General features: G+C 38.8%; 1 protein-coding gene across 1 annotated transcript; it reads right to left on the bottom strand.

The window, feature by feature from the left end:
- Nucleotides 1-81: 81 nt before the first annotated feature.
- LOC103135951 (zinc finger protein 609-like) lies at nt 82-27,559 on the bottom strand. Its single transcript, XM_007548984.2, has 2 exons — nt 26,907-27,559; nt 82-1,130 (listed from the first exon to the last, which is right to left on the bottom strand). Exon 2 carries the CDS (start codon nt 1,000-1,002, stop codon nt 109-111), a length of 894 nt encoding a protein of 297 aa, XP_007549046.1. The 5' UTR covers nt 1,003-1,130; nt 26,907-27,559; the 3' UTR covers nt 82-108.

Here is a 27,559-nt window from a genome sequence, read left to right as displayed (position 1 = left end):
AGAAAACAGAAAAAACGTGGTATTCTAAACACGCCAATCATTTTACATTTTCATTTTACGTTTTTTTTTTTTTTTTTTCCCCTTTGGTTAAAATGCCAATGCTTTGATCTAAAGAAGAAACACACTATGAGTACATCCCCAATTCAAGAAGGAATTAATGTCAAATGCAATTTGAACGTGATCCGTCAAAGCAAAAGGTGATGATAGAGATTCAACAAACATCACAACGGAGTAAAATGAACAACCTACCTTCTCGTTTTTAATCTTCTTTAACGTCTTGCAATCGCTGTTAACATTTTCCACCTCATCTGGTTCAGTTTTGGAGGTCAAAGCTGGTACTATCCCAACAGATTCAAGTGCAATATTCCCCATTTGATTAGCATCTGCCAAGTCTGGTGATTGTGTGTTCTCAAAGGACGCATTACGACTATTTCCCAAAGCAACTTGGGCCTGAGATACGTCCTTCTCAGAGACGCCAATTGCCACGACTGGGGAACCATCTGTTTTGTCTTTCTTATTTTTCCCGCCAGCTCCTTCCTTGTCTTTTTTACCACCGAGAACACCTCGGGAGGCCTTGCCCCCTTTTTCCATGTTCTTCCCGGAGGTGGAATTGTTGCCGGCAGCGACCGCGCTCGCTGCTGCACCTGTTGGTTCCCCTTGAGTCCGTCCGGTGGGCTCCTTTTTCCCCCCATCCGCGGAAGTTTTGCTGCTATTGTCTTTAGAGTTCTTGCTGCGCTTGTATTTGGATTTGCTCTCCTTGCCTTGAGCGCCAGAGACCGGGCTGACGAATCGTATGTTGTCGGGCAACGCTGCCACTGCGCTGGGTGGTGCCGCCATGCTGTCCTTGGTGCCAGACATCTCAAGTTTGTCCTTCTCTAAGTCCGCGTCGAGGTCGATGATCAGATTTCCAACACCGATATCCCACTCATCCCCGCTGTCGTAAGTGTCCACCGCATTCGAGTCCACACCTTTCCCGCCTGCAGTGCCACCACTTAGGGACATTTTAGTGCCAACGGCCCAGGAATGCCTCGGTGAGGTCCGACACCCTCTCGGACGGTTGGGAGTCAGGGGCAAGGGTCAGAGAATCTTCACGTTCTACTCCTTCCTGTCCCATTTAACCACATTGTGCCCTAGAAAGAAAGCAAGAAAGAAAAAGGCACAAATTAATCCAACAATTCAGACACAGAGCAGCGACAGCATCTCAGAACACAGCAGCTCATTGTAAAACAAACGTTTGATCGCGAGCCAGTAATTCTTGGATGATCACTGTGCAAACCACCACGGTAATACCCACTGGTAACAGCTCTGCTGCGAAACCCGCTCTCCATAATCACTTCCCACGGTCGTCATGGAAACCGTGGGAAATCTAGCCTAAATCCTGCTTTGACAGCCAAGGTGGCCCCCGCTGTTCTGAATGACTGACTTTCTTTTCACAAAGCGCCGAAGATAGTGTCACTGCTGATAAATAAGAAGTAGCTGGCCGATCGCACAGCCCACATGCTTTATAGAGCCTTGCCTTCTCAACTCTAGAGCACAACAGTCATGTGGTGTCAGAGGGGCTTAAAAGCGTGTGATTCAGGAGAAAAAGCAGGTTGTTGCATTTGCTTACAGAGCATAAAACAAAGATCATTGTTTTAAAGTAAATCAATACTATGGTTTTCCACAAATTTCACTTGCATCTGATTGTAGATGAGTTGGAAATCAGCAGGAAAAAGAAAAAAAGAAAAAAAGCAATCCCGGTCTTCAAGGGGTAATCATGTGGATTTTGGATTGTTCTCTCTAAATATTCATGAATTATTAATTGAATGAATACAGTGACTGGTTACAGAAAGCTACATGAAAACAGCAGGTCAAAGTGAGCCGGTTGTGTCCATTTGTCTAATATATTTCCTACATCTTTTTTTGCCATATACGACATTTGAAAAGATCCTGGGAAAGATGGGAGAAAAAAAACGGGGAAGGAAATAGATGTCTCCATGGGAATCGCACAAGCTCATCAGCTGCAGTTTACAGCTGCACTAGCGCTATCACAGTTCTTCCACATTATCCTTCACTAATATGTCACACTGGAAATGGAAACATTTTAAAAATAAGCTGCATTAGGAGCTTAGGAATTTCTGTAACAATTAAATTTTATTTTGTACAATATCAAGTGGAGTAAAATCAAATAAAATTTTGTCTAGCACATTTCAGCTACAAGGCATTTCAAAGTGCTTTACACCATAAAAAGCACAAAAACACAAAGTCATGCAACATAGAATCAACAATCAAAACATTACATTAAGTTAAGTGCCATCATTAAATTTGTAATTGATTACGTTTCAAATGCAAGGTGGGGTTTTAGTCTAGATTTAAAGGAAGTTAGTTTTTCAGCTGTTTTACTGTCATGACGTTTGAGTCATGAAAAAATGGCTTTATAGAGTATTTTAGTTTCTTTTATTCCAAAACAAGAAGACTACGAGTTCTGCACAACAGATGTCATTATTTCTTTTTTTCCCATACGTAGGCATAATTGCTAAAATGTTGCATAGTGCTCCATTGAACAAAATAATATACTGATTAGGGATGGCAATTATCAAATTTATCCATCTTCTTTGATTAGCGGGGTTCACCCTAGACAGGTTGCCAGTCTGTCACAGGGCAACACAGAGACAGACAGGACAAATAACCATGCACACCTAGGGACAAGACAGACCAATTAACCTAACAGTCATGTTTTTGGACTGTGGGAGGAAACTGGAGTACCCACGCATGCACAAGGAGAACATTCAAACTCCATGCAAAAAGACCGAGGCTGGGAATTGAACCCAGAACCTTCTTGCTGCAAGGCAACAGCTCTACCAACTGCACCACTGTGCAGCCCAATTATCAAATTGTGTCCCTTTATGGTGAATTTTGAACCAACATGAATGAGAAATTCTGCATTGAGACGTTTATAAACTAAAATAAAATAAAAAATCACTAGTCTTGGGACTGCTAAGTTTACATTTCATTCCACTGCAAGAGAACAGCAGTAAAAATCTAGATCCTTAGTATGGATTTACTGCTGTTATTGTGTGTAAACTGCACTACTTAATGTCTTGAAGTAGCCTATTTAATAGTTCCTAAGTTTTTCTGCAGATGCATGCTATATACAAAACAAAAAAAATAAATGTCATGGAGTGAAAATAGGAAAGGCTACGCTTCTAGTGTGGATGCATTTCAGACATTTAGAACAAAAAAACTAATTATCGATATACTGAAAAATACGTCAAGATATAAGCATTTCATATCAGCCAAAGTGGATTCCGAGATAACTGGGTTATCTTTGAATTAGATTTTTTAAAATGATACAGAAAAATGCATGTGTTGCTACATCAGGCTAGTGGTGAAACGGTTCATGAAGAACAGTCAGACATTTAATTTCAAATTCACACAGCCACTTTTAAGCTTTATAGAATCACATTTAAAGTTAATTTGTTCATCAAGAATGTCTCTCAAGTTCAAGTGTAATCATCTACCCGATTCATTTACTTGTGTTATGTTCAGCCAGGCTAAACTACAAATGTTCACTCGCTTTGACGTTTAAAGCATGTGTTACTTTGACTCATTCAGACTGAATTCCCACCACATCTGAAGGTCCTTTCACTTCGTTACCGTTGGCAAAACTAATTAGGTCAGATTTTCGGTACGCTGCTACGACAAAGAAACCTTGTTGCTAGTTTTTGAATTTTCTGTTAGAGTTGAAGTACATGAGAAAAAAAAACCAAAAAAAAAACAAATCTCTAGACACAGAGGAGGACTGTTCCTTTTCATTAAACATCACTCCTCTGTCATTAGACCAACACTCCAGAAGGGTCACAGATTGCAACCCCCTGCCCTGCAGTGACAGAGGTAAAACTGTTGAACAATCATTTAATCACTGTGCCTGCTTCTTCCTCACAGATGGTTCCCCAAAGGAACAACAGGCAGTGGTGGGTTTTTGGTGGGCGGAGAGCTACAGCTGTCCCCGTAAAGCTGCTTTAACAGTTGTGAAGTCCAATTTGTCCAACACCTCCACAAAGGAAAGGTTGTAACTCTATCAGCAGTTGACCCACTGTACACCCCCTTAGCTAGAACTGCAGTGCAAGTCTCTTTTGGAAAAAATAAAAATCAGCCGAGTAAATGTCCCAGCAAGTGCCTCATTGAGCGAAAGCCATGCCTGCTGCACAAGTCCCACAGGGCTTGCACTTTTCTCTTTTTTTTTTTTTTTTTTTTAGTTTTACAGATCAAGTTTCACTTTGCTTATCTATCAGCAGCCATGTAGGGGTGACTCTGGCTTGACAGTGCTAATGTGAAGACAAGGAATAGTAAGTTTACCAGGGAATACAACTAAATTAGATAAGGAAGTGGGGGGAGTCTTCTGAGTCACGAAACAAAAAGAACCAAGGCCATTCCCCAGTTTTTTAAGAGTGTTTCCAAACCTGACAGTCTAGTATATTTGCTTTGATTGGGGAACAAAAATGCAACATTTGTTACATTTTCTGGTGTGGTTCGCTTTCACAATGCGCTGTACCAAACAATATGAAAATTAATTTATATTGTGGCGCCGCTGCACCAAGAACTACTGAAGGAAACAACAAAAACCTCAGAAGAAGACACGAGTTCCATTTCCATCTTCACGAAATGTAAACAAAAATGAAGTAGCATCAAATTTTGTTGGGTTTCTCTTTTGTCTTTGGTTAAAGACCAGGGGCCATTTTCTAGTGAACATGAAACTCGCACATTTGTTTTGGTTGCATTTGCCCAGAATGCACTGCGCTATAGTCTGCTTCCTGCTTTTGGAGCAGTCTCTTGTCCACTTTAATCCCCATATGAATTTGAGACATGGTAGAGTTCACTTTAATTGAACCAAGGCCTAGGTTTTTAGGCAGACCAGAGTTTACTTTTTTGGTCCTAACAAGAGTTTGACTCCCCCAATGAACCAGACTTCCTAAGCAAACGGACAAGAGTTTGCTTAAAGTGGACTGAACCCTCACACTGTTTCAAAGCTGGAGATCAATAAGGCTTCTGAGAATACAAGTCACTGCTAGCATCAACTGTGGTCAACCGAAGGACTCAAATGCAACCACATAAAAGCTATAAATCAAAACCAAAAAAACACAATGGCTCATGACAGACAGCATTTGTTTCAAATAACAATGTAGAGTTTATATTTACTGTTTAGCATCAAAATAAAGAGCGCCAACTTCTTAACTAAATATGATGGCAGATGCTCCCAATGTCAAGATGAGGCAAAAACATTGATTGTTAAATGTTAAAGTTGAAAATCCTTGGAATATATCAAGTAACAAAAAACAAGTTGGATATTTGCCAAGAAATCTTTATTGGCTTTTCTCCACTGAGGTAGCTGGTATAATTAAAATTATAAAAGACCTTACAGTCTCATTATGCTTTTACTTTTTCATTGAGGTACAAAGCCACTCACAATTATTATTTCTCATGTCTAATCCCAAGTGCTCCAAATCTTATTAAGGACAGAGAGGAGATTCGTCAAAGTTACTTTTAATTGTCTTGTACAGACGGAGAAGAAACCACGAGAGATTTTAATCTCTGAAATGCATGCCCTGCATAGTTGCGGTGCTATGCGTCGTTCCAGCTACAACTAGTCAGACAATGGGTTTTCACAAGGAACTGGGCCAGAGCCATCCTCCCACATGTTACTGAAACAATAAACCAAAGGGCAGGAGCAAAGAGTTTGTTTATCTTCTGTCAACTTCATATTCTTTCAAATTGAGAATGTATAGGTTTACTGACTTTGGTCAGGACAAATAAACAATTTGGAGACCTACTGTTGGGGTCTCAGATGTAATTAGACTTAAGAGACATGGTTATTAGTTGTGAGAAGAAAACCAGATTATTTAAATTTGTTTATAAAGTTTGAGTCTATTTATTCCAAGGAATCTATGAAACAGGTCATCAATGGTAAAGGTCTGCTTAGTGCAGTATCTGGTAGATTTTCCACCACCTGAGGGAAGGAAAATAAGAGTCCAGAAAATGTGGGTTAGTCATATTCTAGACAGCAGTCACAATTTTCAGCCATAGTATCGCAACTACATGTTTTCCTGATACTGTGCAGCCCAACATAATACAAATAGATACATTTTTAACTAAACTGTACACTATCTGCATTTCCATTGACAATTTAACAGCATAAATTGGAAATACAAAAATAAATTTGCATAACGGAAACCTTGCCAATTCAGGAAAAACAGTTTTTTTGATAAAAAGTGCTGGGACAAGGTTCAAGTGTCGAAATTAATATATTACGTAAAACTGCAGAGGAAACAGTTTTTTCGCATAACACGAGTCATGATCAACAACCAGACGTTACTACTGGCAGAAACGACAAAGAAGATGTCAGGAAGTGTTAGGAGGATGAGGGCACGGCATGTTTTTAATGACTCATCCCGTAAGCAAACTTATTCAAATGATTCTAATTGCATTTCATATTTATTACAATAGACAAAGTTTTGCACATACTCGTAATGGAAACCAGGCTAATGTGCAAATAACTGCAAAAGTCTTGCTGATGAACTTTAGCTTTTAATCTGCTGGATTGACATGAGAGATCTAAGAACATGTACTTTATAACCATATGTCAACTGAATAACAAAGTGCCTCGACATTTTGAAGTCAAAGTGGGGCTTAATGTCAACCAACGAACCACAAATCATTCAGATAGGGATCACCTGCATTATTTTCACACTTCCAAATGTTCAAAAACTGAAAATCACACTTTTTCAGTGTGTATACCGATCATCAAACAGCATACTCTTTGATTCATGTTTTAAGTTGAATACAAATCCAATAAAGGTTGGGAACACATGCTTTGATGCGTAAATTGCAGTAATCTTGTATTCTTTTCATTCTCTGTTGGATACAGAACTACCACTTCAATCAAAGAACCGGTGGCACTTCTTGTTCAGGGTTTGTTACATTTCATTCTTGAATTGAGATGAAAGGAGCAGGAAAATCTGTAGCAGCAAGTAAAAGCCTGATCGGTGCATCCACCCACCGGCCGTTATGTCTCACATCCATAAGATACAGCCGCTTCAGAAGGACTGGGTCATCATCAAACAAGTTATTGTTAGCAGAGTGACTCATCAAATTATCCAACATATTTGACATAAATCAGTGGCAATGGCTTTGGAGAAAGTTTAAGAGTCCTCATTGCATCTGAGGATAGAGTTAATTAGGGGTCTATGACTTCCATCATGCAGAAAACACAGAAGGAAAGTTGACACGGTTGAATGTAAGACTTAAGTTTTGTCAGCACCAGTTGACTGGTGGCGCAATGCTGTTACAACCACATGTAGTGAAGAATAAAACAGATAAAAGACACAAAAATAAACAAAGGCTCTGATCGTTATGGAAGGTTTTACCGTTTGCTGGTTTTCCTGCGAGACGTATTCTGGTGTCCAGTTAAACTCCAAAATAGAGATTTTATTTTATAAAATGTGAAAACATGATTATTTGCTTTGCGCCGAATGTTTGAGTTCTTTAAATGATAAAAAAAGAAAAAAAAAAGACAGTGAAAAACTTTTAAACACCTTGTAAAATAATTTGATGCTCCGCTGAACCACAGCAGTTATATTTGTGAAACCTGAACAACAGCAAATGTGGATTTCTGGTTATGGGTTTGTTGAACTGTTTTCATTGCCTCCATAATCACATCCCTTTTGGGTAAATAAATATGGTTAAAATGGAAAATATTGGAATTCAGAGAAATAAAAACAGGAAAAGTGGAATGAAATGGAAAATAAAATGTCTTTCATAGGGCCCTAGACACTGTCCCCTGGCCAAAGTGTTAAGTAGGAAAATTTAGCGTTTGATGACAAATCCACATCTTTTTAAACAGAACATTCTTGTTACCTGGAATTTGTTCTTTTCCACTATATTTTTCCTTAAGCTATTGTCTTTTTACTCTATCGCTGAGTCGTAAAAATTAATATATATAAATTATAGGCCTCGAGTACTTTCAACTTGGCAACTTTGGCCCACGTGAAAAAAAAGTTTGGACACCACTGGCCTTAAAGCGTTTACTTTTTGTGAGACATAAAATTTTATGTGCACCTTATTTAGTTCCTACCAAGTGCTTAGAGCCAGAAAAGCCCCATTCACAATATGCTTTCATAAAACATTGCTGCTTTCTTTTGACACACCACAGCAACGATAGCATAAGAATGAAAATATCCTGTCTTCACTTACTGTGAAATGCAGATCTGTGATTTGACATCCTATCAAAGCAAACCAGTGAAATGTGTCAACTGTGTCGCTTAGTGTCCTGGTTAGCTAATGATAACGGCATAAAATGATTGTTTTGGTTTTTTTATTGTTATTTTAAGCATTCCATAGCCATATAAACGGTTTTCTGATGGAGAATGAAAATTGTAAGCAAACACAATGACTCAACTTGTAAAACATCTTTTTTTTCCCTCTGCAGGTCATGTAAAAGGGAACGCATTATCTGGAAAGGCTCAACAGAAACCTTCATGTAATTGGATTGTGCGGTTGAGCTGGTTACCAGAATAGAAATGCACCCAGCCAATCCAGGTGATGGGAATCAGAAGTCTGTAGGGTAGCTGGATTCCTCATTGGTTAATAATTTTACCAACAGAGAAAAAGAAAACTGTCAGTCTCTTGCATCATTCTTACATCAGTACTGGATCCAAAATGCAGTTTTGTGAAAACAACCAACATCCATAATGTTTCTCTTACTGACAAGGCTACAAGTAGAAACTGAATGAATTTAGCATATAATTATTTGCAAACCTCTACTGAAATGTAAAATATTTAATAACCGTAGAAGAATGGAGTATTCGAGAAACTGCGTCTTCTCTTCTTCACTTCTTCTGAAGAAGAGTCTGTGCACAACTTTTAGACAAATTACACAAGTCACTGATCAGTCTGTGTTTTTCTGTAAGCTCACCCCCTCCCAAAACAATTTTAAATCTCATCTAAAATCTGTTGAGAGCTGGGGACTTGAGTGTGAATCAATCATGCATATTCAAAACTTTGCCCACGGGGGTGTGCACACAAAAAACAGCACGACTATTAGCCAGAGCCGTGATTGCAAAGAAACACTTTAAAATCCAGTTTGCTTTTATTATATTCAAGAGAGAGAGAGAGAGAGAGAGAAAAAAAACACTAGCTTGATTGCAGCAGAGCTGTAATTCCAAAAAAGACAGGCTATCTTTGATAAAACTATATCAATCATAGCACATTTCAGCAACAGGGCAGTTAAAACATTATAAAACCATCATACAGGCACCACTTAAGAAACAAGCAATAAACATTGCATAATGTCAAAATCCACCATCAAATTCATCAAGTAAATACACATCAAACATGTTGATTGATGTTCCACTTACTATTAATCAAAACAGGTGGGATTGTAATCTTTATTTGAAGAAAAGTCAGTGTTTTGGCTGTTTTTCAGTTTTCTGGAAGTTTGTTCCAGATTTGTGGTGCATAGCAGCTGAATGCTGCTTCTCCATGTTTGGTTCTGGTTCTGGGGATGCAACCCAGAAGACCTGAGAGGTCTGGAAGGTTGACACAGCAACAACAGCAGATGTCTAATGTATTGTGGTACTAAGCCATTCAGCGATTTATAATCTAGCAATATGTTAAAGTATATTCTCTGAGCTACAGAGAGCCAGTGTAAAGGTTTTAAAACCATAGCGATGTGCTCCATCGTCCTGGTTTTGGTAAGAACTTAATGCGTTGGTGCAACAACCTCTCAATATTTGCTGGTGACCTAAAATTTGTATATTTAACCAAAATTTCTCAATATTATAAATACATGAGTGGAGAACCCAGGTATAAAATTAGACTGGGATGTAAGTTTCAATCGTTTGCTGTGTTTAGCAGCAAAATTAATAAGGTCCATTGGCCTCACATTGCTCATGAGCTGTGCAACAACTGAAACTCCTCTTATCATGCACAACCATATCAATGCCTTTCTTTTTTAAAAGACATGCCAAATTAATGTATGATCATTTCTGAAGGGTTTGCTAGAAATTGAGATGCATTCACATTAGTGCAACAATAAAAAATACAGGACTGTCAAAACAGCAGGCACAGTAGATATATATATATATATATATATATATATATATATATATATATATATATATATATATATATATGTGTGTGTGTGTGTGTGTAACTCAGCCAATTAGTCCCATTGCCTCAGCGGTAATGTAAACTTTCTAAAACTTCTAAATAAGTTATAGTAGCAGTCATCTATTTTTCAGAGCAGTGCTAATGAGGTAAATGTGGGGATGGAGTTAGACAAACATCTCGAGGTGACATGTCAGATTATTGTCTGCTGGTTTTAGAAGACACTGCAATTATGTTGTGTGCTTAAGTCTCTTCTTTTAATGATCACCAAGAAGTTGAAAATATGAAAATGGCAGAACTAATTAGCCTCTTCTTTTCCTTCCTTTTTAAAATCAGTTCTGCTTCCTTTGATGGCCATATCTACAGATAAAAAGACTTGCTTCCAGGGATTAAATAGGCAGCTTTGTCTTAATGTAACCTGTAGTCAAACTGAGACAATAACTGGATGTGGACTTTTAAAGTAAAACATCCTCATCTCCCTACATATATGTTTTCCTACTTGTATTTTAATAATTAATTGTACTTTTAGGGGAAAAAAGGAATACATTTGAAATCAACTTTAACTTGCATATTTGTTTTCCTGAGAGTCCAAATAAATAATCCAATGGTGGTGTATTTATGATAACTTCTGTTGGAGCAGATGAAAGGAACATCCACACAGAAGCTCCAGTGTTAAAATAAAAAAAGAGGAGAAAAAAAAAAAAACTCAGACAAGGTGCCAGATTGATTTTTCCTGCGTTCAAAGGGGCCTGGAGCAGAAACAGGAGCAGCTCCATTAGCATGCTGAGCCATTCCACTCCACGGCCGTTTCTGAATTACACAAGCAGTCACCAAGATTCTCAGAACACTTCTAATTATCTGAGCTCTCGCCGGTCTATAATTGAAGCACTCTGTTTGAATGCGGGTTGACGTGGTAACAGCAGAAGCGTCCATGGTGCGTTTGTTTGTATTTGTGGGTCAGTTGTAAAGGAGGCTCACTCAGTGCATGGGGGAGTTTAAAGGCTGATTATATATCATTACAGCGTCCATCTGTGTTGCTGGGTTCATATGTAAATATACCTGTCTGCAGAGAGCTTACAGACATGAAGACAAAGACTGAGGAATGGAGTACAATAGTGTCAGAGTAGATATTTCAACTGACCCAGATTGGTTCAACTTCTTTCTTTCTTATCCCCAAATAGCATTTTCCTATTATGACTCTACCACAAAAGCCTCTATGATTAGGGCTGCACAATATTAGAAAATCTTGCGATAGTGATAACATTGGTAAATATCACAATGCATGCCTATTTTCTCCTTTCCGCTCTTTCTCACCATTGCTTCTATGCCTATGATCTTTAAAATTTGGGATAAAATCATTTGTGTCCAGTGTGAGCCTTTCAAACTGGCTAAATATTTCTGCTGTGTTGCTTTGATTTACTTATTATAGTGCAAATAGAGAAGAAGACAGCTTAACCTCTTGAGGAAATAAAGAAAATAAGTAGGTCTGAAGTTAATCAGACTATAACAAACGCAGCCCCATTGCATGTGCATGAAACCCCACCCTGCTCCGCTCTCATCAATCACACATCCCACATGATTCGCACTTGACTCACTCTGTGGTTACAGCAAGCGACAAGGTGGAGCTAGAAGACGTTAAACAACAACTAAAGAAGGTTCACTGCTAACTGAAATGGTGGTCGAAAATTGAAAGCAGAAAAATCTTAATTTAAATAATATGTCAGGTTTACTTCAGGCTCGATCTACATTAGCATGAAAATGCGAGTTCATGACACTTGAGATTTATTGGCCGACAATTATTGCACACCGAACAGCGCTTTGTGATATGAATTTTGTGATGATGATATAATAATCATGTAATTCTTCAAGGCTCTGCCTTGGCATGACTCTGACCTCCTGATGATGTAGCGCGAAAAGTACGTGTTGAGCCGGAAAGACGCCAACATCTCAGGTATCAAGTCTGTGTTTTAGTTTTTTGATGGCCAAGTTCAAGCTGTCATCACACTGGACAAATTTAACAAACCATCGCAACAAACCATTACAAGTTTGTGCATGCTCAAATTGCTGCTTGAGTGGGTCTTTTAAGATGTAGAATAGCCTCTGTTCTGTGTGAAGGGACCGCTGTGGACAGGAACTTAGCAAGTGCTAACAGTTCTGTAACGTTATATGTTTGAGTGGTGAATAAAGCAAACCGTTCAGTGGTAGTGCTAGCTAAAAAAAATGTAAAAGACCATATTTGATCTTTCAATTGCCAAGCTGTAAACAAAACCCATTTCTGTAAAGAAAAATCTGGCAAATATGAAACACAGTACAAATAAGCAATGCTGACCTCAAGTCGTTTGTCAGAATATTAACACTTAAAAATGTACGAATACAAACTGAACGTTATTAAATATTTAAATATGTATTAAAAGTCAAAAGCTATGAGAAACTTTGAGTTGAAGTGGTGTTAACATCCTGTGTTGTAGTCTGACCGTTTAAACTATATTAAGCAAAGAATTCACTATTAAGCCATTTTCTTAGTGTTAGTCATATGCCTAGCTCTATTCATAGTTACTCAATTCAAAGTCAGAGCAGCAATTATAACATTCCAGTACAAAATGAGACACTCCTTCAAGAATTTGGCAGGTCATCAATTGTGACCGAAACATTACAGTGAGACCCTCCCTTCATCTCACAAAAAAGAAATAGGAAACAATACTACAGTCAATGTCCCAAACAAAGTAGAGTTGGAAATGAATCTGGTTCAGCCTCACCCTGATCTGCTGCAGCTTCTACTCACAAAACAGAAAAAAACAAACAAAACAAAAAAAAACAAGTGATATATTGAGCAAATTAATGAATTGTAGCAGTTTTTTTTTCTAAGGATCATGTATTAAAATAATTAGACAAACAATAAACTGAAGCTCATTAGTCAAATCAAACCAATAAAGAAACTGGTGATAAGAGTGCATACATTACGATGAAAAAACAGGTTTATTTCTAAAAAGCAATGTTATTGTAGTTGGGGGAAAAAAACAGCATTAAAGCCTTTGGATGTAATTTTTCGCTGAATGGAGTTAAATATTATACAGTTACAAAAATACCAGGTCCCATCTCTCCCATTCTTATCTGCAGTAGTGAAACGTAATGGGAGATCTTTAACAGCTCATCAGTCCTTTATAAAAAACAGTCTCAAATTTAAAATCACTCAGTTGTTTAATGAAAACCAGTCTGTGTTTCCAAGCAAGTTTCAGTGGTAGGAATTAGCAGTGGGCTGGGGTTTGCAGGGCTTAGCAAACCGCAAAGGGTGAAACTCTTCCTCACCGTGGAATATGAGCGTGACCGTCACGCCTGACTGCCTCCAGTTAGCAGGACTTTAGCTAGGCCCCAACACTATTTAATGGAGGTTCTCTTGATTGTCCATACCGTGACCTAAAACAGATGCTTTTCGCTTTGCCAAGCAAAGAGCATTGAAGTGTGGTTGACCCGACACGTACAGTGGCAGACTAAGTGCATTAGAGATTCCCATGCAAAATGTTCATGACAAATAGTTCCCCATTTCCACAATAACAATTAGCAAACGTTTATTTTCTTTAGAACGAGCCAAATTGTTCACTGAACACGGTTTTTAGCTAGGTGAAAAAAAAAAGGGCAACGATGTCAATAGCAGCTGCCACTTCATGTTAATAAATACTGAGAAAACTTTTATGTTACAGCTATTCTGAGACAAAACCAAAGTAGAAACTTTCAAAGAAAAGTCACAACCTTCATATAAATGCAGTGAAGAATCTTTAGTTCGTATTTTTTCCCCCCAATATAATCAACACTAAGTCCACTGATTCTGTCCTAAAGAACACAGTCGGTTTCGGAATGTTCTACAAAAATTGCCATCAATATTTTTTTTTTTTTAAATCTCCAACAATCAAACAATCAAATACTCCAAATACTAATCCTAACCCTGTCTGCATAAAAATGGCCAGAAATTGTGATTTAGCATGAAAACTCAATGTTTGCGAAAACTAATAACCGACAGTATGGTTGTTATTCTTTTTTTAGTTAAAACACCTTTGGTTCCAGGAGATTAATATTTAATATGAATATATAATTTGATTGGCTAAAAGCAAATCGACATGCTCCAGCGCCGATTTCCTTTAGCTCAAGTCACCAGAAGGTCATCACATTTATAGCTGCGTCTTTATAGGTGAAATTTTTGTTTTTGAAATAAAAACGACAAAATTGTCCATAAAGACAAAAACTTTGTGTAATAAATGTAATGTTTTTTTTAAAAAAAAGAAAATCAAATTCTAATGAGACTATATTTCTTCCACATATGTGCACCAAGTTGTTTTTTTAATAATGTGAAACCACATTATTAAACTATGTTGAAACATAAAGAAATTTAATATACTTAGATAAGGCTCCTTTGCCGTCTTAACTCATTAATAGGAAGGAAGAGTTGTGAAACAGCAAAGCTTGAGGCAAACAAGCGCTCAGTCTCTTGGCAAACAATACTGTGAATGTTTGCAGAGCAGAAACAAACTTTTTTTATCTATGGTTTATTAGTTACTAGTTTAATTGTGGGCAGGCAATTGTATTCAGTTCAACTGTGGGGGTCCACAAACAAATCGTTTCTTTTCTTCTTGTAGAATCTATTCTCATGTGAGCTTAAAAACCAGCAAAGCACCACAGAGAAAACGACTCCAGATTACTGTAGAGTCAGAAGTCTATGAAAAGACACCAGGCAACTTACTGAGTGAATAATATACTGGACTACTGTTTGTACCATGGGCAGCTGTGCTGCTGCCATGTGAATGTCTAACTAGAGAAAGGGCACGGACGACCATTAACCCCAAATATCTGCCTGACTTTCTCCAAGCAGCTGCACAAAGAGGCAGAGTCACAAAGAAGCAAGGCTTCCTGCAGTATCAGCGCTCTGACACTTCATGTCTCAGCAGCAGTGTCACATTTCAAAAATCACATCGATATGGATCGCAATAATTTAGACCCAATTCATCAGTGACCGTGAGTAACGGTCCAAACTTTTAACAGAGCAGTAACAGTCCAAACGGCTTCATTTATTTTTTTTCTTCCTCTCCCTCCAAACGCAGCAGAGGAGCGTTATTTTGCAACTGAAATATTGCTCGTAAAAAGCGCACAGGCTGACGATAACAGCTGACAGTAAGTGCTGACATGTGTACACACTCAATCACTGCTGGCATTTGAAAGGCAGGGAAAATGTGCGTCAGGGAGCAGAGGATGGCACGCTACATCTCAGTCATGATAGAATAGCATTTTTAGTCCCACTCTGAACGCCAATAAAAATCAGACACATGTACTCGTGCCTTACGGCTTTCTGGAACCAGCTTCCTTTAGGTGCACAAGCATCGCAATCTTTCAGTACGTTTAAGCACCTTGATAATGTCCCAACCAGATTATGGTAACATAAGAAGAAGAATTTCTTGAAGCTGTATCCCTTTTATTTTGAACATAGAAATAGAAAGTCAAATGTTCTGAAAAAGACAAAATGGATTTGGCTGAACTTTTCATGACTTCTAATAAAAGAAATGATCTGGACAAGCTCAGGATCTACAAAAAACATTGATGCAAAACAGAATACAAAAATATAAGACATTAACTTGACCAGCTGGTAGATATTCATTTCAGTCATTTCACCATATTTCCTTTATCTGGGCTGAACATCTCCCTGCAGATCGTATCATTTCAGACTCCAAAAAGCAGAGTACAAAACGACAGAAACTGCAAGCATACAAGACAGCAACCAGATAAAGTAGTAGTGAACCTACTTTAATGAGCTGCCAGCAAGTTGCTCTAAAAACTCTTCCATGTAGATGTTTTGAGTGAAAGAAGACAACCTCAGCTAAGTTAGCTAGCTTTAGTGTTAGCGAGGTGTGCAACAATACCAGAAAAGCCACAAAAATCGCCAAGAAGTTCTTTTTATAGGACAACATTTACCATGGAGGTATTCCAGCTGTCAAATATTAAACTTGGAGGAAGATGGCGTCGCATAAAAAGAAAGCTCAACATAAAGTAACCATAAATAGGCGAGTTGCTGTGTTTTATCCTTTGCAGATTTCAACCTATGAATCATGATGGATTTGGAAATGCTGGGAACTGCTGTTATAATGTTAGAATTTACAAGCAGATTAGGGCTGAGAGGCATGGTGTAGAAATACAATTTCAGATTTTCTTTCGTACCAAATCAGATTTCCATCAACTTCCTCTCACATTTTTTCCTTAAAAAGTGATTACAAATGACAGAAAATATCTAGTTTGAAAAAAGGCTTTTATATTCATTCCTTCTATGAGTTGACCTGAAATTAAATTAGAAATAAAAAGAACACACTTGTCCAACAAGATGATGGATTGGGCAAGATGACAGCATTATGAACTGTGAAAATAGAAGAATGCTTTGATGTGGGGTCGGGGGGAAATTAAATTTTTCCAAGAATCAAATCTTCAAAAAGAGAAAATTTTATCAATAAAACTGACTTTTCACCCAGGCCTAATACAGATACTCATGTTTACTGATAGTAATATTGGATTCTAAAGGTCAGGTTAAAATCTAGGTAAATTAAGACCGTGGAGGAAAAGTGGATGAAATCTAAACTAAGCAAATATTTATGTAGACATTACAGTTGTTTGACATTATCTCGGCTAAAATGAAGAAAACTACAGAAAGAAGTTTCTTACAGAGTGTCGCAGTTTGATGTCTTACGCCTGCTTCGATAAGTAATTATGCTGTACAGATATCCTAGCACATTGAAATGGGTTTATAGAGGATCAGAACCATAATAAGTTAATAGAATAAAACAAAGTTTTTAGAAATTTGGTCAGTTTTATACATATCTATTGACAAAATTCATGAAAATAAATAATTACAGTGAAAAATAAACTGGTTTAAGTACCTGGGTTAGAAACAAACGTCATACAGCTACAAAATGGAAATAATAAAGTAGAAATGAATGGGTATAAAATCAGGTTTCAAAGTTGACAAATGAACAAATTAACCCAGAGACGATTCAGACTGATTAAAAGCATTTGCCACTTAAAAAGTAGTTTTGGTTTACGGAATGGTGATCTGAGGATGGTACTGAGATGCAATGTGTGAATTGAAACATTTAGGTTGAACCAAGGTGGCTGTTGCTCACCACTAAATGTCTAAGTGCCCTCAGGCAAGACACTTAACCCCCCCCCACATCTACTGGTCTGTGTTTTATGTGTATCAGTGTGTATTTTGGTCTGCAGATAGATAACGGACTAGCAGAGCAAACTTGAATTAAGGACTATATAAGTGCAGTCAATTTAGCATTGTAACAGCTCATTGGCAGTGGATGTTTGCTTAGCCTGAACTTTCATTCGTCACCTCTGAACTTTCTACTTTGAACAAATGGAGTCAGAAACACCTGGAGCTGCAAAATGGTTATAAAGTACAATTAGCCTGCGTCACTAAGGGCAACACCGCATGTTTGCTTAAACATATTTACCTTATTCAGACATCCGACGGCCCTGTTTAAACAACTGCTGCCACCGTGACCACCGTGTCATCCATTACAAGGAGATGCACAACACCCACCCCCCGCCCCACCATAAAACGGCAATCCAGCTCTGAGTGCACAGTCGCACTATGACCCAGAACACTAAGAAAGCACAGATTTGCTTGCTTTGTCCTCCGACTGTCGCTAGTATAAACAAACTCTTATCCGTCACATCTTCCATCAACTTCCCCCGTTCTAAAGGTCTGCCTGCTCTCAGTTTCTCCGGCGTCAATCTGCTTGTCGAGTTGAGATTCAAAGCCAACAGGTTGCCTCCGAGACGTGGCGCTCGTCCTGTTTGTGTCAACATCCAATCTCGTTTCTAAACAGGTTACAGTGACACGGGATCATTTTAAGTGTGACATATTTTGACACGTGATCGTCCAAGTATTTCTCTTCACTGCCATAAACAGTGAAGCTGAGTTTACGTTCCTCCGTAGAGAGTTGGGTCTCTCGCTCTCCAGCAAATACTAACAACCTGAGAACTACTTTATAGGTATAGTTTTAGTAGACAATTTAGACTGTTGGCTGTAAAAAGGCAGCTAGCTCACAAAAAGAACATCTTGTACTTTTTCCGTTGTCGTTTTTCAAGGCTTATTAACTGTTGGTAAGATTACAAAGCCCTTTTATTAAAAAATGTTTTGTCTTCAAACTAAATCACAACACGATAGGGAGGGAGAAACTGAATAGAAACAGACAGAGCTGCTCAGTTTCAGGTTTTATTGTCGTCCATGCAAAATCCTCATCATCACATCGGCACAAATCTGCCGTTAGTTGCCGAGAGAGCTAAAAACACAAGCATGTTATTTTCAAACCAGTCACTGCGGTCTAAATCACTCACATTAAAGCTACAAGATTGCTGCTCTAGCTGTTTAGACAAATGTCCACACTGCAAATGTTTTTATCATGGCCAATAAGCTTCATGGTAATGGCACTGAAGCCAAAAGAAAACAACATGCACTCCCCGCAGCTACGCAGCGTGATCTGTCCAAATCCATTAGGTTTTTTTTCCTCCCCCCTCTGAACTGTTGCTTTATTTGCTTGTATAAGGGTCTTTACTCCTGAGATTAACTGTTCTTTCTATTGATTTCCCTCAGCTGTGGAACTGCGTGATGCTGTTTATCACAGCATGGCACGAGTTTCTAGTCCAAATGAAGGTTTCTGTTCCATCGGCGTGATAGAATAACGAGGAATAGAGGAAAGTACTGATGACTTCCTGCAGTTTTATTAGATATGAGGTTCGTGATGAATGTTTAATATGGACAGAGGGAGGAAGTCAGAGTACCCAGAGAGAACATGCTAACTTCATGCAGAAGGACTGAAAGCCAGAAGTACCTCGTTGCTTCAAGGGAACAGTGCTGCTAACTGTGCCACCTTTCACTTTGGTTTTGGAAGAAATTATCCCTCATCTTGAACAATAAAATTACAGTTTATCGAAAAAAAAAAAAAAAGGAAAATTAGTTTTCCATATTTTGTTCCTTATACCAAAGATAGACACTTGTGTTTAAAAATGGTGCAAGGTTATCCTCATTTATTTTGTCAATGCTTAGGTTGTGTCGTTGGCAGAGTACTCTAGCATTTTTTTTTACAATATTACAGATAGAAAACGAAGACAGGAAAACTTTTTAGATACTGATTATAAGCGAAGCCCTGCAACGTCTATTCTCAGAATGTCCCCCTTGCTCTCTACTAGGCTAAAGCTAGCTTCCCACAACGGAGTCTGTCGTGAATACTCATGCTAGTTAGCATAGCAACCAATGACAGCAGATAGACACATTTCCTGTAACTTTAAACTGTTTCTCCACCATTGGGCATGGACAAGCATGATTGACAGCGTTAAGATCCGCCTCCTGGCTCTGACTGGTTGTTTCTGAATGGGACTGCTGCATTTCTGCGCCTCTAGAAGGCATAGGAGCTCAATTTCTTCACAAATTATCCGTCTCATGTTAAACTGTCACAACATTAGTGGCAGTTTCAAACATGTAAAAAAAAAAACATTGTTAATACATGTTGCATACAGCAGCTTTAAGCCAATCAGATGCGTTTTACACTCCACTTTTCTTCCCATTGAGCCTGGCTTGCAACACTATATTCTACTCTGTGCGTATTACTGCGTTGCTTCAGGTGACATGCAGCCAGAACATTATAACAGCTTTCTTAACCGAGTTAAGTGTCGGAGAACGTGCTGCAGAAAGAACTTCAGTGCTCTTGTTATCATTGTTGAGTAAGTGCAACACCGATACAGAGTTAATTTGATCAACTTCACTGTAGCATCCGACCAGGTCTCAGCTATCAGCGCATGCCTAATCCCAAATGACTCGGGTTGGTGCTTAGAGCAAAACAAATCCTGATTGGGACATCTGTGCTATGGATGGCAAAAATGAAATAAATGACAAAATTACAGCTCCAGATTTTATCCTACTTTTGTTTGTTAGTGATGTGAACATTTTTCTTCCTTAGCTGAACCATGTGTGGGCAAAAGCTGCTTTGATAAATATAGCTTTTTAGGTAAACCGTTAAGCCATAAAGCATTTGCTTCAACATGTGCTGCTAGTGAGATGATTTCCTAAACAGATTTTTACCAAAAACAGGCCTTATTTTTCCAGAAGAATTCAAGTTCTAGCTAAACCTCCTTCCTTGCTTTACTGTGCTGCGACTATGTAATTTGCGGATGTTCTCTAATTTACTCATCAATATCACAAGTGAGGCTGGTGTCATCTGAGAAGCAAGCGTTATTTTTCTTTTTTTAGAGTCTTTGATTCGGCAGATGACAGTGGATTCTGCGCTATGATTAGGGCGACAGGGACAGATCCTCCCACACGCTGCCACCGTGCTACAGTATTGATGTGCTCTGAGGCATTCCCGCACATCACGTCTTCAAAGCCCTTTTCATGCTCTACACTAAGCTCGACACACACACACGCCAAAATAAAATAAAAAAACATCTTTATAAAAGTGCTGTGACATTTTCCTCCCGAATCTGAGAGGACACTAAACTGCTTTCTTTCAACAAACTAAACAGCTTTCTGCAACAATCGTTTAAGTGGAATATTCAATTAATTAAGTGGAGATGAAAAATTACCATATGCGAGTTGCAGGGAAGAAGATAATCAGTGTCAGAATCAAGTGAAGCACGGCTGAGTAATGAGGTCATGTTGCTTATGAGAGGATGAATGAAGACGGTATTGAAAGCAGTGGCGTTTTAGACATGCTAAAGCGATTAACGCGGCAACGACGACGACAACAAAAAGGGGGGGGGGGAAACAACCGACTTGAATTGGCTTTTCTTTCTAAGAACACACACGGCGCGATACTTAAAAACCAAAAAGCAAATGAGGCAGCGTTTCTGCTGCACTAAACACTGTGCACACAGGCTATAAAAGACAATATCTTTATAGCCAGTGTGGGGGGAAGAGCTGAATCTAACCTGGGCTCTCATCCCAGGAAAAGATGGATCACCAGTTTTATGGCAAAAGCAGCAACTGTGCAACAAGCACTCAGTGTTCTTTTTTCTGCTGTAACTGGCAATTCACAAATTAGAAATCTAATCAATGCTGCAGAAACGACTGCAGAGTTGCATATTCCTTTACAGCTTCATGGCCACATACTGTACGGCCGCAAAATGGTAGGCACAGCGGAAAAAAAGAAAGGAGGATTTAAAACTGCCCCACTCAACAACAACATGGAATAAGATGTAAAGATTAGCTAAATTAAAAGAACAGTCCTTATTCTTACTTTTCTCTGCTGAAGCGTTTGTCTCGAGCTCAATGCCGTAGTGGGCAGACGATGGGTTGTAAAGACACTAAACCGAACTGCATTTAGCCTGTAGATCTGTACCATCACTAAAATTTCTGCAACCATTTTTCCTTCAAGTATAGTAGTAGAATTTGTGTATTTGTTTATTACTAATTTATTGCAGAAAATGTGTCTATTTGCGGATATCTAAAACATTTAAAACATCAGAACACAAATCCAGCGTTGAAAGATGAAATGCTAGGTTAGCTGTTGCGTTATTGGCTGGAGTTTGCTAAACAGCCAATCCAGAAACAGCATGCATTTTCCCTTTCGCTGATTGGCTGTAACCCTAAGAGCAAAGATAAGAGCTAGCACATAGACTGTCTGTGCTAGCTCTTGTGGTAGCGCAAAGATGGCTTCGTCTGTATATTCGGAGTTTGAAATATTAAAATAGGAAAGTAAAAGCGTTTCAAGAATTTGTGAATTTTAGCTATTCAAATAATCACAGCGAGCAGGTTAAAAATGTATCAGATGAATAATTTAGATTTTTGCCTGAACTCAAATTTACAAAATGTTGTCTGCATTACTTTTAAATAGCTGATATTATTAAAAGCCCCACAGAAACAGCCAACTTAGATTCAACTTTCATAACGAATTGTATGTTGGCATGGCGACCTTAAAGCTACACCAACTGACTGGGAAAATACCGGATCGAAATGTTCAACCCGTCAGGGCTGATTAGCCTAAAACTCTACCATTCCCAATCATAGATAAAATTTTTACTCCATCTCCACCAAACTCAACTGTATTTATTTTGATAAAAAATATGCAGTAAAGCAATAAATAGACATAAATTAAGAAAGAATTCTTGTTTAGCACAAAGTTTAACAACTAACATAAAAATGCTGGGTAATAAACATCCTTTGGACACTAATAAATAATAACTGAAGAGATCAAATATGAATTAACGGTGAGAAACTTTTACCTTCACCCTGAACATTGCATGCTTGTAAAAAAAAAAAAAAAAAAAAAAAAAACAAGCCCTGTATATAAACACCAACTGAATTATGCATCTTGACATTTACTAACGACAGCAATTTTATAAACACAAAGGCAAAAAGGTTGTAGCTTTAGACCAAAACGCATCAATTCCCTTATTTAAAGAGCTGTTAACATCCCTGAAGGTATTTGAAAGTCCATCTAAATTAGTGTGCACAAGCCAAATCCTTCCTTAGCTTGCCTTTAGTTGGTGTGTGGCCATGAGATGATGGCAGCCTTACAAAGCCAACATAATCCTCCTGTCCTGGACTAATCTAATGCCTCAGACCTCTAAACAAACATGGTTAAACTCCCTTGTTCCACTGTGGGGGTTTTTTCATATCCAACCCAACGCAGAACAGGTTCTGTACTGCAAAAAAATCACCGCTGAGCAAGTTGGGGAGGGAAATTCCACATTTGAGGAAATGTATATTTCATGAGCGAAGACTTTTGAAAAGGCAACTGAGAAAAAGGCAGAAAGCCATTATGCCATCACTTTTACATTCAGTTCCCAACAGCTTGTTTGTCGCCAACGTTAAACTGTCGAATAAGACAGGGATTCGCTCGAGTTGCGTCGCTTGCATTCGACGCCGAGTGCTAAATTTCTCCTCACATCTGATGGCTCTGTTAGACTCATAAAAATGTGTCTGGCAAATTACTACAAAAGCAAAGCTCCCCAACACCTTCGTCACGACGAGCACACATTACTTCTAAAAAAAAAAAAAAAAAAAAATAAAAAGATATCTGCTGAACAGAAATTGAAAAGATAGTTGGATAAAAACAAAGCTGCTCTCTGGAGGCTGACAAAAATATGATGAGCCACAGCCAACGGGAAGCACCAGACCTTCTACATGAATGAATTCAATTTTAGGGCAAATCCTCTGGGCCTCATGTTGGGATATTACCATCTTTCGTATTGATTCTAGTATGACAAGAGAGGAGGAATGCGTAATAAATCTGAAGATGAAGCACCCTTGTAAGTAGAAAATCAATGACAGACAAGTTGGTAAAGAACGCATACAGATTAACCACTCCTAAAGCTTCTGCAAACAGCTTTAATCATTACAGGTACAACTACTAAATGACACTCATTCCTGTAAAGCTGTTGTGTTGCTCTTCACACTAAAAGCTGTTTATTTGGTCAGATGACTCACTGCAATTGATATGCTCTGCACTTTGCAGTTGAGAGATCTCAGATTTATCAATTATTTATGCTTTTTATGTTCTTAAAGCCGTGTGGATCTCTACTGAGGCGGCGTTTCCTGTATGACGCAGAAAATTGTTTTCTGAACGACACAAATTCTGATCTCCGCAAAGAAAAGAAAAAAAGCGAAAGCTAAAACTAAACCACGGGTCTGGTGCTGACTGACTGCTTTGCCAAGTTCTGCCAATGTGTTACCAAGACTGGTTAAACGCTCGCCGCACATCAGCTCTGCGTGACACAGGATGACAGGGTGTGAACAATTCTTTTACGTTTTTTTTTGGTCCAGCAGGACCAGCCAACAGACTAAACATATAGCTGTGTGTAATTATGTTATTAGTCAACAATGCAGCGAGCTCAGTGAGAACAATTAAACTTCTCAACGTTCCTTTTATTGCTTTGGGAGCTTGTGGATTTATATACACAAACAAGAAACCACTCATTCAAACAGAAAAAAAATACACTTTCACACTTTGTGTTCTCCATGAATGGCTGGAGTGTATGATGAAACTCCTTGGCTAAGTGATGGCTCTTCTTTTACGGCAGGCATTTCAAACGTTTTACGGATCTTTTTATGAAGACATTTCTTGAAAACAGTCATTTAATAGTTTTGCAGTCTTGTAATTTTTTTTAATTTTTTTTTTACTGTGTCAGGCAGCAAAAAAAAACAAAAAAAAAACAGAGTTTATTTCATACCCTTTTTGATTATACAATTGTTTTGAATACTCTTTCTAACTCTATTTCAAGGAAGTCAGGTAATGGGAGTTCAGTAGATAATATCTACTACAGAGTTTCCCACAGAAAACCTGCTAAGCCCGGTGAAAGGGATGCTAGGGGAGTCCACCAGTGTGCCAAAAAATGTTTCTAGTTACAACAATTCAGAGATACAAAAGCAGGCATCATAAATTGGTAAGAGTGTGTGAGGGCAACAGGGTGGTGACAGGACGGCACAATTGGTGCGAGCCCCCTCACGTTCAACTATAAACCTAGCTTAATCCGTCTTTGCTGTCTCTGGTGTAAAAAGCACCTTATTTAAAACAAACAACGCTAAGCTTGGTGGAGAGGCAAATAAAGCCTGGTGGCCCGCCAGGCTTATAGTACACTGAGGGGAAACATGTTCCAATAAGAGGTCCATCAGTTATTTTGGTTTCATCAGTGAGAGTAAATCATATTTCCATCATTTAACATGTAACAGTGAAAACAATAAGGTTTTCAATAATGTAACAAAAAAAAATTCAGACATACCTAAGATTTGACCATTTTCATGATTCTTCATTATAAATATAATTAAGAAACAGAGATATGGGAGAAATAAGTTGATGCATAAATATTAGGCAATTACATAGTTAAGACATGTTTTGTTTACAGTTACAAAATGGGAACACATGGATACAATAAGCATATGGAAAACTAATATCTCAAAATAGCAAATAGATAAATTCACCAAGAACCTGTGCAAACAACGTTATATTTAAAAGGGGAAAAAAAACAAAAACTAAGATTAAACTCAACTTCTGTGTTGACCAGACTTTATTGTGTCGTAATTAGGGTCTGGTTATTTAGTCCCTTTCCCATTTTAAACTTTTTACAGAATCCATAATTTCCTGTCCAACTTTTTTGGGTACAATTAGTTATTATTTTGTTATAAAAAGCCTACTGGGCTTGTCAATTCAAACTCACACTAGAGACGTTTTCTTTCGTGTTTTAGCGACCGCTGACTAAGTAATTTCTTATCAACTCTTATCTTATGTGACTTCAATAAACAATGTCTAATAACTAGAGATCATTTAAACCATTACTCATGCCAAAGGTCATGTACAAAATGGCGGTGTGTGGGTTTGAAATGGGGTAGAAACTGGTGGAGGAGAGAACCGAACTAGAGGCCATAAACACAGTACGCCATTATATCCTCTCCAAATAACACAAACAGAAATCTTCTTTGGAAATAAACAGCATTTGAGGTGTTAATATGGTATTATTTAGTCCTGGTTGTTTCATGCTCAACGTTTGGGGGTGTGAACTGAACCCACTTCCTGCAGGATGTTTTGTACCAACCATGTGTCAATTCCTACCCCATAGGGAGACATCTTGTACTGGCTTTGACGACTGCCAATTTAAAATAATGTCCTTCACTCCTCTGCAAGCAAGAAGTAGGAATGTGACACCAATAAACAATATCTACCAGCCAGAGGTGGGTTAGACTTTTTGTGCTTAAATCAAAACCCCTAAATGATCAAATTTCAGGGTCAACTCAAGCAGCCCAAAATGGGCATCAGAACAACAACAACAAAAAATCCTACCTCCATGCATCATTACAAGTAAATAAAGCAGTCTGCAAAGGTTTGACAAGAACAACTGGTAAGTGACAAAACAGAGAAATATAGATATGAAATGGGTGACAGCCTGGGTGAAGGACTAAACAGAACTTATAGAAGTATATTAAAGCAGCTTACTTAAGTTTTTGATGTGGACAAGGTGTTATGGTGGTTTAGTTCATGCAGCAGGTCAAAACTCTAACACAGTGATTAACTTCCTCCACTCCCAAACACTCAAATCACCAAAAGAAGATTGTCCTACATGTCCAAATGCATTTATTTAACCGCTCGCCACCATTTTGTGGCATTTAAAGTTTCATCAATAAAGACTTTATTTGAAGACATAACCAATGCCAGAAGGAACCCATGTACACACTGCTCTTACAGCTGGCCCAGTTAAAGAAAGGAAACATGTGGAGAGAGTATATGAAGCCTTTCATTTTCAGTTTTTCTGTGGGTCCATTCCACTCAGGACCCCCTGGGGTCCCACGGTTCTTACTCTGTCCTGCTAATGTTTCACCACAAGTGTTTCCACACATCCAGAGGAGCAACGTGAGTGCACTCAGACATGTGTTTTTTTTTCTTCTTTTTTACAGTTAATAAACGTTATTGTCCCCAGAGGGGGGATAACTGACTGTAGCTCCCCCAGCTAAAGAAATGTAGTTAGCAGTTACCCAAATGTAGCAGCTCATTTCAGCTATTTCCAGGACAGCTGAAAGCCTAAAAAGCAAGCAGAACTGAGTTAGCTTGGCGTAATGAGCTAACTACCGTGAGAGTAAGGTTAGCAGGCTGGCACAGTAACACAATGAGCTCAGAGTGCAGTCAGCCCTGGCTAGCTGCTGCATGCTGTGTTCCAGCTAGCCTCCTAACGTTAAATGGCTAACGAGTCGTAGCAATGTTAACAATGACAGAAAAGGTTTAAAAATGGGACAAACTTACCGACTTAACTAAACAATCCTATTCCAAACCGCTCTCCGTCCATGGCGGTGTGCGCTCCGTGTAAAGAATAAATCAACGTGCAGGCGACTGAGTTGCAGTAAAACCTCTAAATACAATCTGAAGCTCTAGTAGAAACCAGTGGCAGCGCACTCCCCCAGACACCCAACACAAGAGAGGAGGGGAGGCCAGCGATTCACTGGACTTCTGCCATCACACTTCGAGACACCGTCCACAGCGAAAACAGCCGAGTCCCAGGCGCATTTTCACTGCTGCCTTCCCGAGCCCCAAGCGAAGCGGTTCTTCGGTCGCAGCCTTCTGCAAATGAATTCCACAGTGAACGGCTTTCCATCCAGGTTAATTCCTCCGTGTTCGCCCGTTTGTGAAAGAGAGCATCGCGTTTGCTTCTTCGTGTGGGAACCGATACAATGTAGTCAAGCAGCAGGCAAGCAGCAGCAGCAGCAGCGGGAGCGACTAGGAAACCCAGGAGAGGAAAGTCGGATTGAACTGTTACACTCTCTCCACAGCTCCTCGGAGCGAAAGGAAAAGGTGGAACTGGATCAACCGGACTGCGATTTGACGAGCCGGTTTTTCAATGGGGAAACGTCCACCATTTGATCCGAGCAGCAGCAACCATGAGTTGACACACACAGAGG

The sequence above is a fragment of the Poecilia formosa genome, unplaced genomic scaffold, assembly GCF_000485575.1.
Source record: "Poecilia formosa unplaced genomic scaffold, Poecilia_formosa-5.1.2 Scaffold29, whole genome shotgun sequence".
NCBI lineage: Eukaryota > Metazoa > Chordata > Actinopteri > Cyprinodontiformes > Poeciliidae > Poecilia > Poecilia formosa.
The sequence above is the reverse complement of the archived record's forward strand: the minus strand, read 5'-3'. Positions and strand labels throughout refer to the sequence as shown.